The 14,350-nt window shown below is 39.7% G+C and overlaps 1 protein-coding gene across 5 annotated transcripts in view; it reads left to right on the forward strand.

Moving 5' to 3' along the window:
* The window catches only part of cadm3 (cell adhesion molecule 3), a 99,895-nt gene that overhangs the window by 59,173 nt on the left and 26,372 nt on the right, over positions 1–14,350 (forward strand). For all 5 annotated transcript variants that reach the window (XM_036004993.1, XM_031285977.2, XM_031285967.2 and 2 more), the window contains exon 5: positions 6,176–6,313. In XM_036004993.1, coding sequence (XP_035860886.1) covers positions 6,176–6,313 — 138 coding nt within the window. The remainder of the gene's footprint in view (positions 1–6,175; positions 6,314–14,350) is intronic.

Consider the following 14,350-nt stretch of genomic DNA (forward strand, 5'->3'; position numbering starts at 1 on the left):
AATATATATGATAACCTTTTTGATGCTGCATTTTTCATTATAGTTTTATTAAAACCCCCTTTACTCTATTGGTTCCAACCTTTCTTTCTCCTGTCTGTCCTTGAAGCATGTTCCCTCTCTTTGTGGCCCATCCTAAGATTTCTCTTTCTTTTTTTCTCACTGAGCTAATGGTGCTGAATGACATTCCTGACTTCCTTGTGTTCATACTCAGGTGTGTCTTCTTTGAGACTGATTGACGGCTGTACAAATCAGCTTGACTGCAGTCAATCTTCATTTCTCTCCCAAACCTGTGGGATTGTGACAAATCTGAAATCAACAAATCTAAATTGAGGAATTGAAGCATTTGGCATCTTTTCTCATATTTTCCTAAGTTGTCATGTTATTTACAATTTTAAAAACAATTTCCACTTTTTCTACCAGTCGGTTTCAGACTACACACATCCAATGACAGGGTAGTTTAACTTTTAGACTCATGAAAAAAGTGGCTCAAATTCACCTTGATACACCGCTGTGGCATTGCGTTAGCCCGACCTACCCCACAGGGTTGACTGTCTCTCAGAGCAGAATGAAGTTCGACCCTGTGGATGTCCATTGTTAAGTGTGACATGCTACGAATGGCTGCTTGTTGGCATGAGGCATAGTATTGCTACTCCAGCACTTCAGTGTTGCCTTTCCATAAAGTTAGAGGACGAATGAAAGGTGGATTAGAAAATAATGTCTGCAATCAATGCAGCAAAGGCTGAGATATTCTGACTTGTCTTCCCTAGTACGGGTAAAGCTGCAAAAACTCTGCATCCTACGTTGCCCAAAATGCAATTGGATTGCATCTTTTTGTTCGACTCCTCATGACGAATAATATGATCTTATGTGTAGAGTTTCCCTTAAAAGTAAGCGGATGAAGTGAAAAATAAATGGAAGAAAAATGATAACTTTTGTGGACTGTAATGTCATGACTTCATAGCCTTCCCTGTGATGCCTTCATCCGGTTTGATCCAGATCCTGGCTCATACTGTAGCATTAACCTTTGTATAAGGTTATGACCTCATATAACTCCTGTGGAGATAAAGCAGCTCCACTCGTCTTCTTTGAGATGGATGTTATTGCCTATGTGTGTGACACTCCCCTGCAGCCTGCAATAAATTGTGGTCATCTTGTCAGTGGTGAGTGTGCCTGTTTATCGATTGGATATTGGGCTAATCGGCTTTGGACCCCCACAAACAGTCTTTCAAGTATTGATTTTTATCCGTTGAGTTGTTATTGTTCCTGAGTGTCAGCTCATTGTGGCCATTCTTTGGCGTGGTGTGGTTTTACTTGAAGATAAGAACAAAGCATTGCTTGGCAATACTGTAATGCACCAACTAATGGCCAAATAACCACAATGGAGACTTACTGTATACATGGGAAGAGACAGCTGGTCTGATATTCCTGGGAGGTTGTAGCACGCATATTTACAGCCAATATTTCAGGGCATCCAATGCAACTTTTAAGTTGCTGTGCAATGAAATTTAGGCATTCTTTCTACAAAACACACAAAACACAGACATCCACATTTATTCAACAAATTGGCTTCCATTGCTTAATTTTGCATGGCTTCTGATTTAGACAAAGAATACATTTTTTATGTAAACCTTTTCATAACATTGAGGTTTTTCTAATTAAATGCACCATAATTTGCCAACAAATTCTTGGATGAAAACTAAGATGCCTAACTCACTTGGAAGTGGAAAGAAGAGATGCTAGAATTGTGATATTCAGGGCGGGGCAGGGTGGATTACCAAGGCTGTTCTGTAGCTGAAAGGCCACATGGTTCTTCCCTAACTTTGGGGTTTGTCATTCCACAGCTCTCAATGCATCCTTGAATAAATCATTTTGTTGATATTCACTCAAATGTTTTGGCAGTGCTGTAAAGCATATTGAAAATAATTAAATATTGTTGCTCTGGACAGCGTGAACGCCTTAAATGTTAATGCGACGTTGGTGTACATGTGCGTAGGTGGGGGAGGCGAACGTGTGTGTCAGAAGCAAGGGTGAAGGCGGGTCTACATTAGCTCTTTAAATTCAAATTAACATGAGAGTCACTCCTCCATATTTCTTCAAATTTTGCAGTAATTGTGATTCAATCATTTTTTATTCGCTGTAATTGACGGCTGTGACACTGTATTCTGCGTTCAATAAATATTTCATGACCCCTGAGAGCAAGCCAAATCATTAAAAATGTATGGTGAGATGTCTAAAACGCATGGACCCCTGTGGGAAAATCTGCCAAAGACAACAGGTTTTAGCACAGCGGCATTCATGTGTGTGTGTTTTATTCTTGTTTTGACATGTGCATGGGTTTTTGACAGAAACAAACACACGCAAGCACATAACTGCTGAGTATGGTCAGTTTTAAATGCTTGTGTGTCTGTTAGTGTAAAATGTGTGGCATGCGTCTCCGCTCTCTCCTGAGCTGAGCAGAGAATAATTTATAATGGCCTTATTCTCTTTTATTCTCCTTGTAGAGGAAAGGGTCTTGACAGGGCTTCTCCAGCCAATTCTATATGTGCAGTATTATTCCCTCATTAATATTCAATGCTACTTTACTGCCAGAGAGGTTCCGCACACAGTGCACTACATCAAATACTGCTACATTAAAAATTGACCATATTTTTATTTTTTGATCTATACCTTGGTTAGTTCAGAGCACTTTATATTGGTAGGTCTGTTTGCTTGTCTATCTCCAGGGGGTGGACAAAATAACAGTGACATCTTGCTATCTGTCTGTCTGTCTGTCTGTCTGTCTGTCTCTCCCTCTTCTGTCATTTCCTCACTCTCTAAAAACTTGTAATAGTTTAATAGCATGTGTAATATAGTGTAATAGCATTTTTCCAATTTTCTGGCCTGAAAAATATCACAAATTTCAGAAATTGGGACAAAATATTGTCAATTTTCATGAAAATATATCGGTTTCCGTCCCTTCATGACTTTGTCTCCCCTCTCTCCATCTTTCATCTCACTCTCTCTTCTTCTACTCTTTCAGTACTCTTTCAGCTCTCTCTCTCTCTCTCTCTCTCTGTCCATCACTCTCTCTCTGCTCCGTTAATGGAGCTATGCGGTAGCCAGAAAACTGAATGTTCATTATTTTCAAAAGCAGAATGACAGTAAACTCCGCAAACACTTGGCGAAAAGCGGCACCAGATGGAGTTCGGCAAGAAAAGTTGCATTCTCACCACGCTTGCCTTCGACCATAATGGTGAAGAGTGGATTCTGAAGTATTTGGCAGCGTCGATATGTAGATTTCTTCTCCTGCTTTAACAACAACAACAACAACTTGTGCACCAAGTTAAAATAGTAATTAAGCAAAAATGTTTCTTATTTTAACCAACTGTGCCGGAATCTGGAAGAACACCTCTGGGAGAGGAAGATGCATCATCAAATTTTGGTTTGGCTCAGAACATCTTTGTGGCTCACTTGGCCAAAGCCATTTTGAATCTGACCTTTGGCTCCTATCGTCCCTCTGTCTCTTTTAGTTCTTCTTGCAAACAATCACACAAGACACCAATTTCCCCCTAAAAAACGTTTAGTCTGACTGAGTCATTCTAACTCCCATCTTGGCTTTTACCTAATGAAAATGTACTTGACATTTCAAACTGACCTGAAGTTTTAAGAATAAACAGTCAGACATGGATGGCAGAAATGCCAAAGCTGTCAGAGTCAATAAAGAACTTATGCTGCTGATTTTAAAGGGATAACGCATTATTATTTTTCTCATTTAATGAATTGCATTTCAATGTTCATCTCAATAGGCAAATGTGGGAATACTTAATTTGTGCTACAGTTGGAATGTTAAGTTAATGAAGGCTGTTATTGTTTTCTTTTTGCCTCTAGATTCAGTTTCAGTTTGTACGGTTCTGTCATGTTTTCAAGTCTAACTAAAAATGTGATCTGAAATTTCCATGGTGTGTTAGAGTCTACTTAGTGTTATTTTGGAATTCCCCTGTGAAATATGTATTAATCATAACATTTTGCAATGAATCGCAATTTCAAAAACCTAATCAGTTGATAGTGCTATTAGATACAGTATATGAAACAATCTCAGTACTTGTTCATCAATAAAATGGATTATATTGTTCCCTACAACTAGGACTGCACCGATCTAATCCGCCAGACTGTTTGGGTGTGATGCTGACCTTATTACAGTAAGCAGATCGGGTATTGACAAGAAATAAAGATCCATTAAATATAGATTATTTGTCATTGTTATTATAAAATGTAGTGTTTCAGTTATCACCAGTTTTTAGTACCACAGAAATCCCTGGTGCATGTTATGTTACTGTAATATTTTACATGAGCGTATCGGTATTGAACAATTTGTTGTTCTCTATATTGTCTAAAGAGTTCTTTAAACTCAACTTAATCTATGAGCTGGTGCCCCTGTTGTCATGGTGACATATCTTTCCAGTGCCTTTAAATAACCATTGCTACTGCTTGTTAAGCTACTTCAGCCTTTCCTTCTGGGACATAGTAGTAATCGTTTGCACTGCCTTAAAGGGCCAGTGTTTAGGATTTAGCGGTTTCTAGAACCTACGGTGGCCTAACGTAAAAATGCTAGAGCTAGTGTTTGGTTAGTCTTGCATTGCCAGGCCTATCTCCACAGCGCTGTGGAGTAAGGTTTGGCTACAGAACACATAGATTCTGTGATAGGAGAAAATAACACTTTGTGTTGTTTGCATTCTTTTAAACCAATCACAGTCGTCTTGGGCGGCGCTAAGTTCTGGACGCAGCGGTGCCTCTGCAAAATAGTCTCAGGAAGGAACTTGTTTTGGTGGAACATTTGCACCCCCTAAAAGAAAACGTCACATACAATATTAAATTTAAGTTAACTGTTCACACAATACAGTAACGTGAACTATTTAAATTAGCTGGATACATGGTTAAACCTAATTTGCTCTTACCAGTGTTTCGCCGTGTGTACTTCGTCCACAGCAATCCCACCAATCGGTCCCAAAACGTCCCAGTTAGAGAGGAAATGCCGTAAACATATTCTTTGTAAATCTTTACAATCATTCCCCAAAAGAACAAAGAGTTTGAGAATGACAACACTCAGAGAGCGGAAGGTGAGCCATGTGTGGGGAATGTAGGCTACTCAGGGGTGATTCTAGGATCAGAGCTTTAGGGGGGCTCAACCCCTAATGAGAATGTGACACGGATACAGTGCCTTGCAAAAGTGTTAACCCCCCCTCTGCTAAATCAATAATTTCACTGGATAACAATGAATATATGTATTTATTATTATAAAAGAGGATAAATGCAAAATATTGAACATATGAAAAAAAACTACGAAAGTCCCTTTATGGACTACCAGAATCATATGAAATGACAATGAGGTGTAAACAATAAATACATTAAAAATTAAACTTTCCTTGACTGGGTTACAGGTGCATAGCATTGGCGACAGCGACACAGGATATTAAACCTGTTTCTTTGAACCTGTAATTGTTTGTCCACTGTCACTAACAGACAAGTTCGCAAACTCTAACTTGAAGCACTAAAATTGATTTAAAATAAAAATGTTTGAGCCCCCCTAAAAAGGGTCTAAAATCGCCACTGAGGCTACTGTAGAAATATGGTGGTGCAACCTGCCCGCCATGTTGCACCGCCATAGTTTACAACAATTCTTAGTTTCAGGTGGTTATACACTAATAAAAACATAATTATAAATACTGTATTCCATTTCTGCAAGTAGATCCCCTAAATCCTACACACTGGTCCTGTAAGTGGTTGCTTGACAGCATGACATAAACAGATTCTAGTGCATGTGCCCCGATGGACACTGATGGAGAGACAGTATAGGTGTCATTTGAGCTGCTGTGCAATGATGGAACCAATTTCTGGGGCAAATCAATGCAAGCCTGCATCATTGTTTTTCTCTGAGCTGGTTCCATCAGAGTTTCAAAATTGACCAAATAAATTCAAGTTTGTCTGTGATATTGAGGATGCTGTATCAAATTTTGCTGTTTGTATTCATTTTTGTCCTCCAATTCCATACACAGCAACTTTGCAAAAAATATGCAGCACTTGTTAGCTCAGCCATTGACCTCTCTTTTTTACTTTTTCTGGCTACAAGGTGAGCCCTGCAGCATGAAAGTTTTCTCTCTCTAACTCTAACTCTTTCTGGCTCTCTCTCCCTCTCTAGGTGTGCCCGGTGAACCTCAGATCTTGGGCTTTGAGAATGCAGTGCCGGAGGGGGGCAAAGTCACCCTGACCTGCACCAGTACAGGCAGCAAACCCCCCGCCAGGCTGCGCTGGTACCGAGGAGACCAGGAGCTGGAAGGTTAGAGACACAAGGCGTGTGTGGACGCTCTGTGTGTTTGTGTGTGTATTTTTAAAGTGGGGTCAGAAAATGTGTGTTGGACGTGTCTGTTGTTGTACTCTAGCTTGTTCTCATGCTGGATCTGTGTGTGTGGTAATGAAGCGCATGGGTGTGGTTATGTGTGTGGACAGTGTGTGTGTGTGTGTGTGTGTGTGTGTGTGAGTGTGTAGCTGCAAGGATACTCTGTAGGAATGTGAGGATGTGGTTTGTGCTTGTGTACATGTGTGTGTGTTTCTCTGTGTGCTTACAGTAATAGTAGTACAGTGTTTGTGTGATCCTGCAGTAATCAGTGTATACGTGTGTATGTTTGTACACAAGTGCAAATTTTGGCACATACATAATGTATGCACATTTCTGTGTGTGTGTGTGTGTGTGTGTTTTTTTAAGTGTGTGGGAAAGTAGCTTGTGTGTGTGATCGTGCTGTGTGTATTGTGTCCTTGCCACATTGCCTGCTGTCTCTCTGTGTCCTAAACCTGTGCCTGCATATGTGTATGTGCAAGTGCGAGAGCACGCTGCCTGTGTGCTCTAGTGCAGAAACATGTGCCTATGCATGTATCCAGGAAGTGTGTATGTGTTTGCTGTTATTGTATTCAGAGTGTGTGTCTGTGTGTGTGTTGTGTGTGTGTGTCATCCTTTGAGCCACAACATATCTGCTACTGGGAGAGACACCACAGAGAGTGAGAGATAGCGTGGGTCGGATCTAGCCGGGGATAATGACAGAATCCAGCAATAAAAGACAGGGCAGAGGAGAGGATGAAGGGATGAGGTTGAACACAGACATAGAGATAGAGAAAGCTTTGCATAAGGTCAGACTGACTGGTTTTTTGAAATGTGCAGGGAAGAGAAAGGGAGAGGCAGAGGGAGCACAGCGAGGACAAATTAGCCAGCTTTTTTTTCTTCCAGATAAACGGAAAAATCAAGGAGACGATTGGCAGCCTCTGAGTCACACCAGTGGTATTGGCATTGGTAGCCGTTTCTCTAAATTACGACCTTGTTTCCCTTAAACCCCACTACCCCTTGTTGCTTCATCAGTCAAAGGTTTTCTGTTTTGCTTTACCGAGCGGAACAAACATGTTGGAAGTGTTGCGTCTGTCGCCCTTTTGCTCCTTCCACCATCTGCCTTTCACCAGAAACTCTCTAGGCTTTAAGCTATGTTAGCACTGGGAGAACAGCGCCCTCTGTCTGTCTGCAAAAGCTCTGCAGATGTCCTGCTAAGTCTGTGTAAACTGTAAAACTGCAGTGTTCAGACTGGTAGAGCTTATTTGCAAAAGCCTTTTCTACAGTGATTACACTCTTACAATGTGATGATATAATATGATAATGATTTATTGATGGGAAAATGCGACACTCTAGACGGCTTTGTAATGGAAAAATGTCTGTCTTGTGTCCTGATGCCTTGGCAGTGTTAGTGTTTGCTATAATATTGGATTGAAATGAATCGAAAGAATGGACTGAAGCTACAAAGAGAAGGAGGAATGGGAGAACTGCCCGCCTGAGGACAGATTAGCTGTTCTTTTTGTTACAGCTGAACTAAAAACAGGAGACAGAGGGAAAGAGGAGTCTGGAGATTGTTGCTTTTTTAGAGAGATTGGCTTTTTGTTCAAAGGGTCAGCTCACTTAAGAAACTCAAAGATGTATTTTCCCTCTTATTTGTAAGGGTGTCAAGCCATGCAGATTTTGGTTTTATTGGTTCAGGGTTTGAGATATCTGTCTCTTGAGATCTCTTCCAAGGATTCAATATAATGGGGATGAAAGCAATTTTGTTTGTGGTGCTCACAATGTTGAAACGTTTTATTAACATTTCTTTGCAGCAACAATGTTTGGATTGCCCTGGATGTTGGCATTGAATGGTAAAAAACACTGACTCATTGAACGTAATCCAGGGTTTTGCTGAATCAAGGGTCTTGTCTGGGAATAGGGTTGCAGGGACACTGGTTCTGTTTTGTGATGTGGGTGAACCATGGGGTGAACCGACCCTTTTAAAATACAGGGACAACAGAGAGAAACGGAGAGACAGACAGAGAGCGATTTGAAGGAGATCAACTCGATGTGAATGATGGTGTGTTCGAGGCCTCGCCCAGTTGTCCTGACACCACACAACTCCAATCAGTCATGTTGGAACGACACACACACACGCACGCACATGCACACGAACACACTGTCACACAGTGCTCATCTCCGGTAAGATAGCTGAAAAGCACTACAGGTCAGCATGCTATTATTACAGCTTCTCATTCATGCTGTTGTAGTCTACTAAGTGCGTGCGTGCGTGTGTGTGTGCGTGTGTGTGTGTGTGTGTGTGTGTGTGTGTGTGTGTGTTTGTTAGGAAAGATGAGCCCTTATGCTGCTGCTCATCACTGCTTCTCTGACAGCTTCACTGACAGGAAAAAAGGACGTAGAGAGAGAGAGAAAGCGAGAGTGTTTGTGTGTGTGTGTGTGTGTGTGTGTGTGTGTGTCTGTGTGTGTCAAGAAATAACATCGAGGGACTGCAAGGAAAAAGAGAGAACAGAGAGGGAGTGAGTGAATGAGCGGGAATGTGTGTGTGTGTGTGCATAAAAATAGACAAAACGGCTGCGAGGATATTGAGAGACTGATGGAAGCTGCAAAGATAGAGAGAAAGAGCGAGCAGAAGGGGAATTAAGAAAACCACAGAAGAAGTAGCAGGGCGGCTTTGCTCTGTCTGAGTGGGAGCGCAGACTGGGGGGAGAGGCTGAAACAAAGCGGGACCAGTTTTAAAGAAGAGGCGACTGGAGAGCGCAACAGGACAGAGGGGAGAAAAAGGAAGGAAGGCTGACGAAATGGAGAGAGAAATCCGGAAAGAGGATTTAGATAGCGAGAGCGGGGAGAGGAGGGGAGACGGAGAGCAAGAGAGTGCGGGAAAGGGAGTGGTAATTGAGAAGAATGAAAGGCTAAGAGCTTTGAAGACTATATTAGTTGTACTGTGTGAAAGAGCTATGGATCATTTAGTGACATCGATGTATTGGATTGGGGATAATGGAGATTTATGGTGGCACTTAAGGCCATACAGGCTGAATACCGGCCCAAATTGTCATAATGCAAGACGTTGGGCGGATGGCGAAGGGTACATGGGCGTGTGTCCGTATGGAGCAACGTAATGTAAGAGATGAGACGGAAAGAGACATCAGAGAAACAGTGGTGAAGGGAGTATTCACATCCTTAAAAAAAAAAAAAAAAAGCAATACAATGTGAAAAGTCCTGCATTACATTTTAATGCAGGACTTTTCACATTGTATTGCTTTTTTTTTTTTTTTTCTCAAGTAAAAACTCATTTTGCACAATGTTTCCTCTGAGATCTCTTCTTTAATATAATCATTATATAAAACCTGCTTTTTGTAGTAGTTCCAAGAGTGCCATGAAGTAGTCTAGCTTTGAGATATAAAAATGATGTTGGGCAGAATTTAAGATAGAGAAGATTTCATTATTTAAGTGTTGACAGATTTGTCATTGAGGAATCAATTCAAGTCAACCATAATCACAGCACTTTGGGAAACTGAACAAAGATAGGGCTGCAACAAGGATGCAAAATCTACTTTTTTTGTCCACTTGTCAAAAGTCTAGAGAATGTTCAAATTTTACTAGCCACTCAATAGATTACTATTGTCTTTTTGGCTGGTGAGGGAAGCAAATCTACCAGCCACGTACATATTTTTCCAGCATTTGGCTGGTATATAGTGCTAATTTTGTGACCTGGCTGCAACTAATGCTATTTTAATTATTAATTAATCTGTCACATATTTGTTGATTAGTCCAACAATCGTTTTTCTATAAAATGTCAGGAAAACGTGAATCACAATTCCCCAAATCTCCAAATGGTGTCTTGATTTGGTTGTTGTTGTTTCCTACCAACTGTCCAGAACCCCAACATTATAGATTTTGCAGTGATATTAAAGACAGAAACACAGTTTTTGTTTTTTATTGTTAGTCTATTAATTGACTAATCGTTTTAAGACTAATGATTATTACAGATGCATTAATACGTTACCAGAATTCAATGTTGTAGGTGGTCGAAGTCAAGCCAATTTTGGGAATTTGGGAAACATATTTTACAAGCTGCTGTATAATTTGTATGTAAAATCTTGATCTATAAAGTAACTAGTGATTATAGCCCTATTCACACGGGACTATGTCTTACCTGGGGACCTCTAGTCATTTGTAATAATTAGGGAGGTTGTCTGTGATCTTAATCCCGTGGGAATTTGCCATGTCTGTAATTTGTCAAGTACAAATTTCACTGCAAATGACCTACCATATTTGGCCAAATGATTTCTAAATCACATGAGGTCCCCTGGTAATACTAGTCCCGTGCCAATAGGGCTTATTTTTTCAAAATAAATGTACTGTAGTGAAGTAAAAAGTTGAGTGTTGTATTGTTTCCGCGGGGTGTTAGGAAGTCTTAAAAAGTCTAAAATTTCAAAATCAAAATTTTAGGCCTTAAAAAGTCTTAAATTCGCTAAAGTATTATGTTCTAGGTCTTAAATAATTTTAAAGGGCTCTTAATTTTCCTACGTCCATGTAACGCTACCTCTACTGCTCATTGAAATGTGTTTTGTAGTTCTTTTTTTCACTAGTCCAAATATAATTTGCTGTATATGTACAGATCATTATTAGTGTCGCTTTTACTCAATTTTAATAATTTCATTTACTTTTACTTTTGTGACTCTGCATTTTGTTGTACTTTTATGGTGTGATATATGTCTTAAATTTAATTCATAAAGGTCTGAAAAAGGTCTTAAAATGCCTTAAATTTGACTTGTTGAAACCTGCAGTAACCCTGAGTAAAGTAAAAGTAGAAATTAGCAGGAAAATGAAAATACTCTATCTAAAATGTTACTACAGCACTTGAGTAATTGTACTCCACCCATAGGCGTAATTTACAGGGGTGGGGGGGTGGGGGGGGGTTAAAACCTATTATTTTATAGACATTTGCACCATACATTGACGCAAAGAAGGCACACATTGTTGCAGAAAAATTCACCAAAATGCAGAAATTGAAGTGTTTGATGATCAAAATTTAAATTTTGCTCAAAAAGTGGAGATCTCAACACCCCCCCCATGTTGAACCCAAAGTTACTCCCTTGATTCCACCACTGGAGATAGAGTATAGAGACAGACCATACTGTGGTAAGACGGAACCAAATATATCCCAGCAGCTATATAGTCACCTGGTAATCCAGTAACAGGACTACTTAGCGCTCTTTCTAAATCAGATGACCTCATTGAACGCACAAATCACACGTGAGCACTTTCCCATAATCGTAATCCGATTAAAGCTTAAAATTGATGACTGTGTTTGATTATTTTAAAACCTTCCCCTTATCCAGGGAAGGGCTTTCGCTGATCATGCACGCTGGTGTTAAGCCATGCGTTGCTGTCTGCTCGTAGTTACACGTTTTCACACCCCGGAGATGCCAAGTAGAACCAGAATCTTCTCATTTTGGCAGCTGAGCGGCTTCACTGCAGTAGCTGGGGGTTAAGCGCCTTGTTCAGTTGGCAAAGTTGTTAAAAATAACAAAGAGTTTTACTCACTCTTTCTCTGAACCTTTCCGCAGTGATCCAACTGCTCTTTTTCATGTTGTTTGTGATCCGGAATTGGGCTGCAACTGATGATTGCTTTTAGAGCTGCACAATATCAGGATATGCGATAACGTTGTTGAATATCGCGATAACAATATTACTTGCTTATTGAAGTGTACTCAGTTCTGCATTTCTGCTGCTATCAGTACTCTTCTAAAATACAACAAATTGTTGAATTGGAAACAAATAAAAGGAAAACAAACTGATTGAATAGTGTATTAAATATAAAAGGCAGCACTAAAAAAAGAATGACAGTTACATTTTAAAGTGCAGTTTTCTGCTGATATTTTCTTTCAACTAACACAAAAGAATCTCTGAGTGTCTTTCGCGATATGTTGCAGCCTTTCGCGATATGTCGTAGCCTTTCGCGATTTGTTTATTGCGCCAGGTGATATTGCGATGACGATAAAAAAACGATATATTGTGCTGCCCTAATTGCTTTCATTATTGATAGATCTTATTATTATGGGGGTTTTGTCTATAAAAAGTCAGTGAGAAATCGAGTGAACAATGTCCATCACAATCTACCAGAGCCCAAAGTGACGACTTTAAATTATTTGTTTTGTTTGACAGTCCAAAACCCAAAGATATTCAAGACCAGCAGTAAAACGTCACATTTTAACAGGTCTTCCCTTTCATTACTTTGACTTACAATAATAATATAAAATGGAGACGAGCTGCAAATACTAACTTTTGAGAAGCAGAACCCAGCAAATGATTACTTGATACATTTCTTAAAATGATAGATTAACAACATTGTGGATGAAGCAAAGACTGCATACTTTTTTTTACTGTAATACATTGTTTATGTTTCAAGAACTTCCTTTGCTCAGGAGACCATTATGAATTCAGCGTTTTTCCTGCATCGAGGAATTTTTGGCGCACCCCAAAGAGGTTTGAGCCAGCCCCAAAGGAAAATCACCAGCACCAAAATGATAAGAATTGAGAATAAAAATAGCAATCTAAAGCCTCTCTAAATGTGTTTAAGAGCAATTTACTAAACAACCGTTAAACAAACAGAACATAAACTTGAATATGAGAGCTAATCTCAGTTGTATCTCCAGAGTCAGGCTGTACCGGACTCTCCCGGTGATTTATTTAAATAAAACTCTTTTTAACCAGTTTTGTTAATTGGGGTTTCATTTACGCAAGCATAATATACATTTTTGTTTATCAAATTGTCAGAAATAACAGGAAAATGCATAGATTGCTGTCAAATAAGGTAACACAGACTCATTGCCTTTACTGTACCAAAGGCCTATTCTGAATCAGGAAAAACCCTGGAATTGAAGTAGTACACTGCTTTATTTTTTTCGTAATGTCACACAGTTGAATCTGCATTAAAAGCACTGGCAGACTCATTCCTTTCATTATGAAAACATTTTACATCTCATTATGAGAAATGGTTTTGGTTCCATCCACTAATCGATTAAGTTTCAGCTCTAACTTCAGAAAGTGTGGTCACAAGCACACTTCTCCAAAGGCCTAAACAGGCTGGACACAGTGATTGCTGCATCCAGTTGTTTGATTTTCCTAACATGATTATTTTATGGTGGATTGTATGATTGAGGGTTGAAGCAGCAGCAGTACCAGCACCTCCTATACATCGCAGCACCATCTTGGGGGAAGTTAGTCTCAAGAATATGCCGGTTGCCCACCTTTTTTATTCTCCGAACAGGAGTTTTAATAAAAAGTACGAGGGTCCCATCAAATTTTTAGCAGGTGCTGGAGTATTGTCGGGCCTAAATATTGAAGAAGGAGGATACCACACATACTTCCAATAATGCTGGAAATATACAATTGGATATTCATAGTCCTTTTTAATGATGTATTAGTCATTAAAAACATAACTTTGATGATATATGTTTTTGAAATGATTTGGCCCTTTTGTGAACTGTTGTAAACTTTTGAACAGTTTTAATAGTAATGAATCATGTAACAACGAAATGACATCATAATTTGATCCTTTAAATTGATTGTACATGATGACTTGAGATGCATAAACAACTATGTGGAAGTCCAAGTAGCATGTGTGTGGCCTTCTCTTGTTTAAGACAAACGTTTTGTAAGCAGTTATACATCAAGCTAAATTCACATACCAGATGTCAGCTCTCTAAAAGAGGCAAGCACATTAGGGCTGGATCAGAATATTCGACTATTTCGGATATTTATTTGTTCGGTAGGTATTTGATTTTTAATTTTTGGATCTGAATACGCTTCATCCGGCACTTAGCGCCGCCCAAAACAAATCTGATTGGTTTAAAGAAATGCCAATAAACCAGAGCACGTTTTTCTCCCATCCCAGAATGCTGTGTGGACTAGCCAGACCCTCCTCCTCTGCAGTGCTGTGGAGGAAGGTCTGGCAATGCGAGACTACCAATCATGTAACTGTGGATCAGACTT

The sequence above is a fragment of the Sander lucioperca genome, chromosome 9 (assembly GCF_008315115.2).
Source record: "Sander lucioperca isolate FBNREF2018 chromosome 9, SLUC_FBN_1.2, whole genome shotgun sequence".
Classification (NCBI taxonomy): domain Eukaryota; kingdom Metazoa; phylum Chordata; class Actinopteri; order Perciformes; family Percidae; genus Sander; species Sander lucioperca.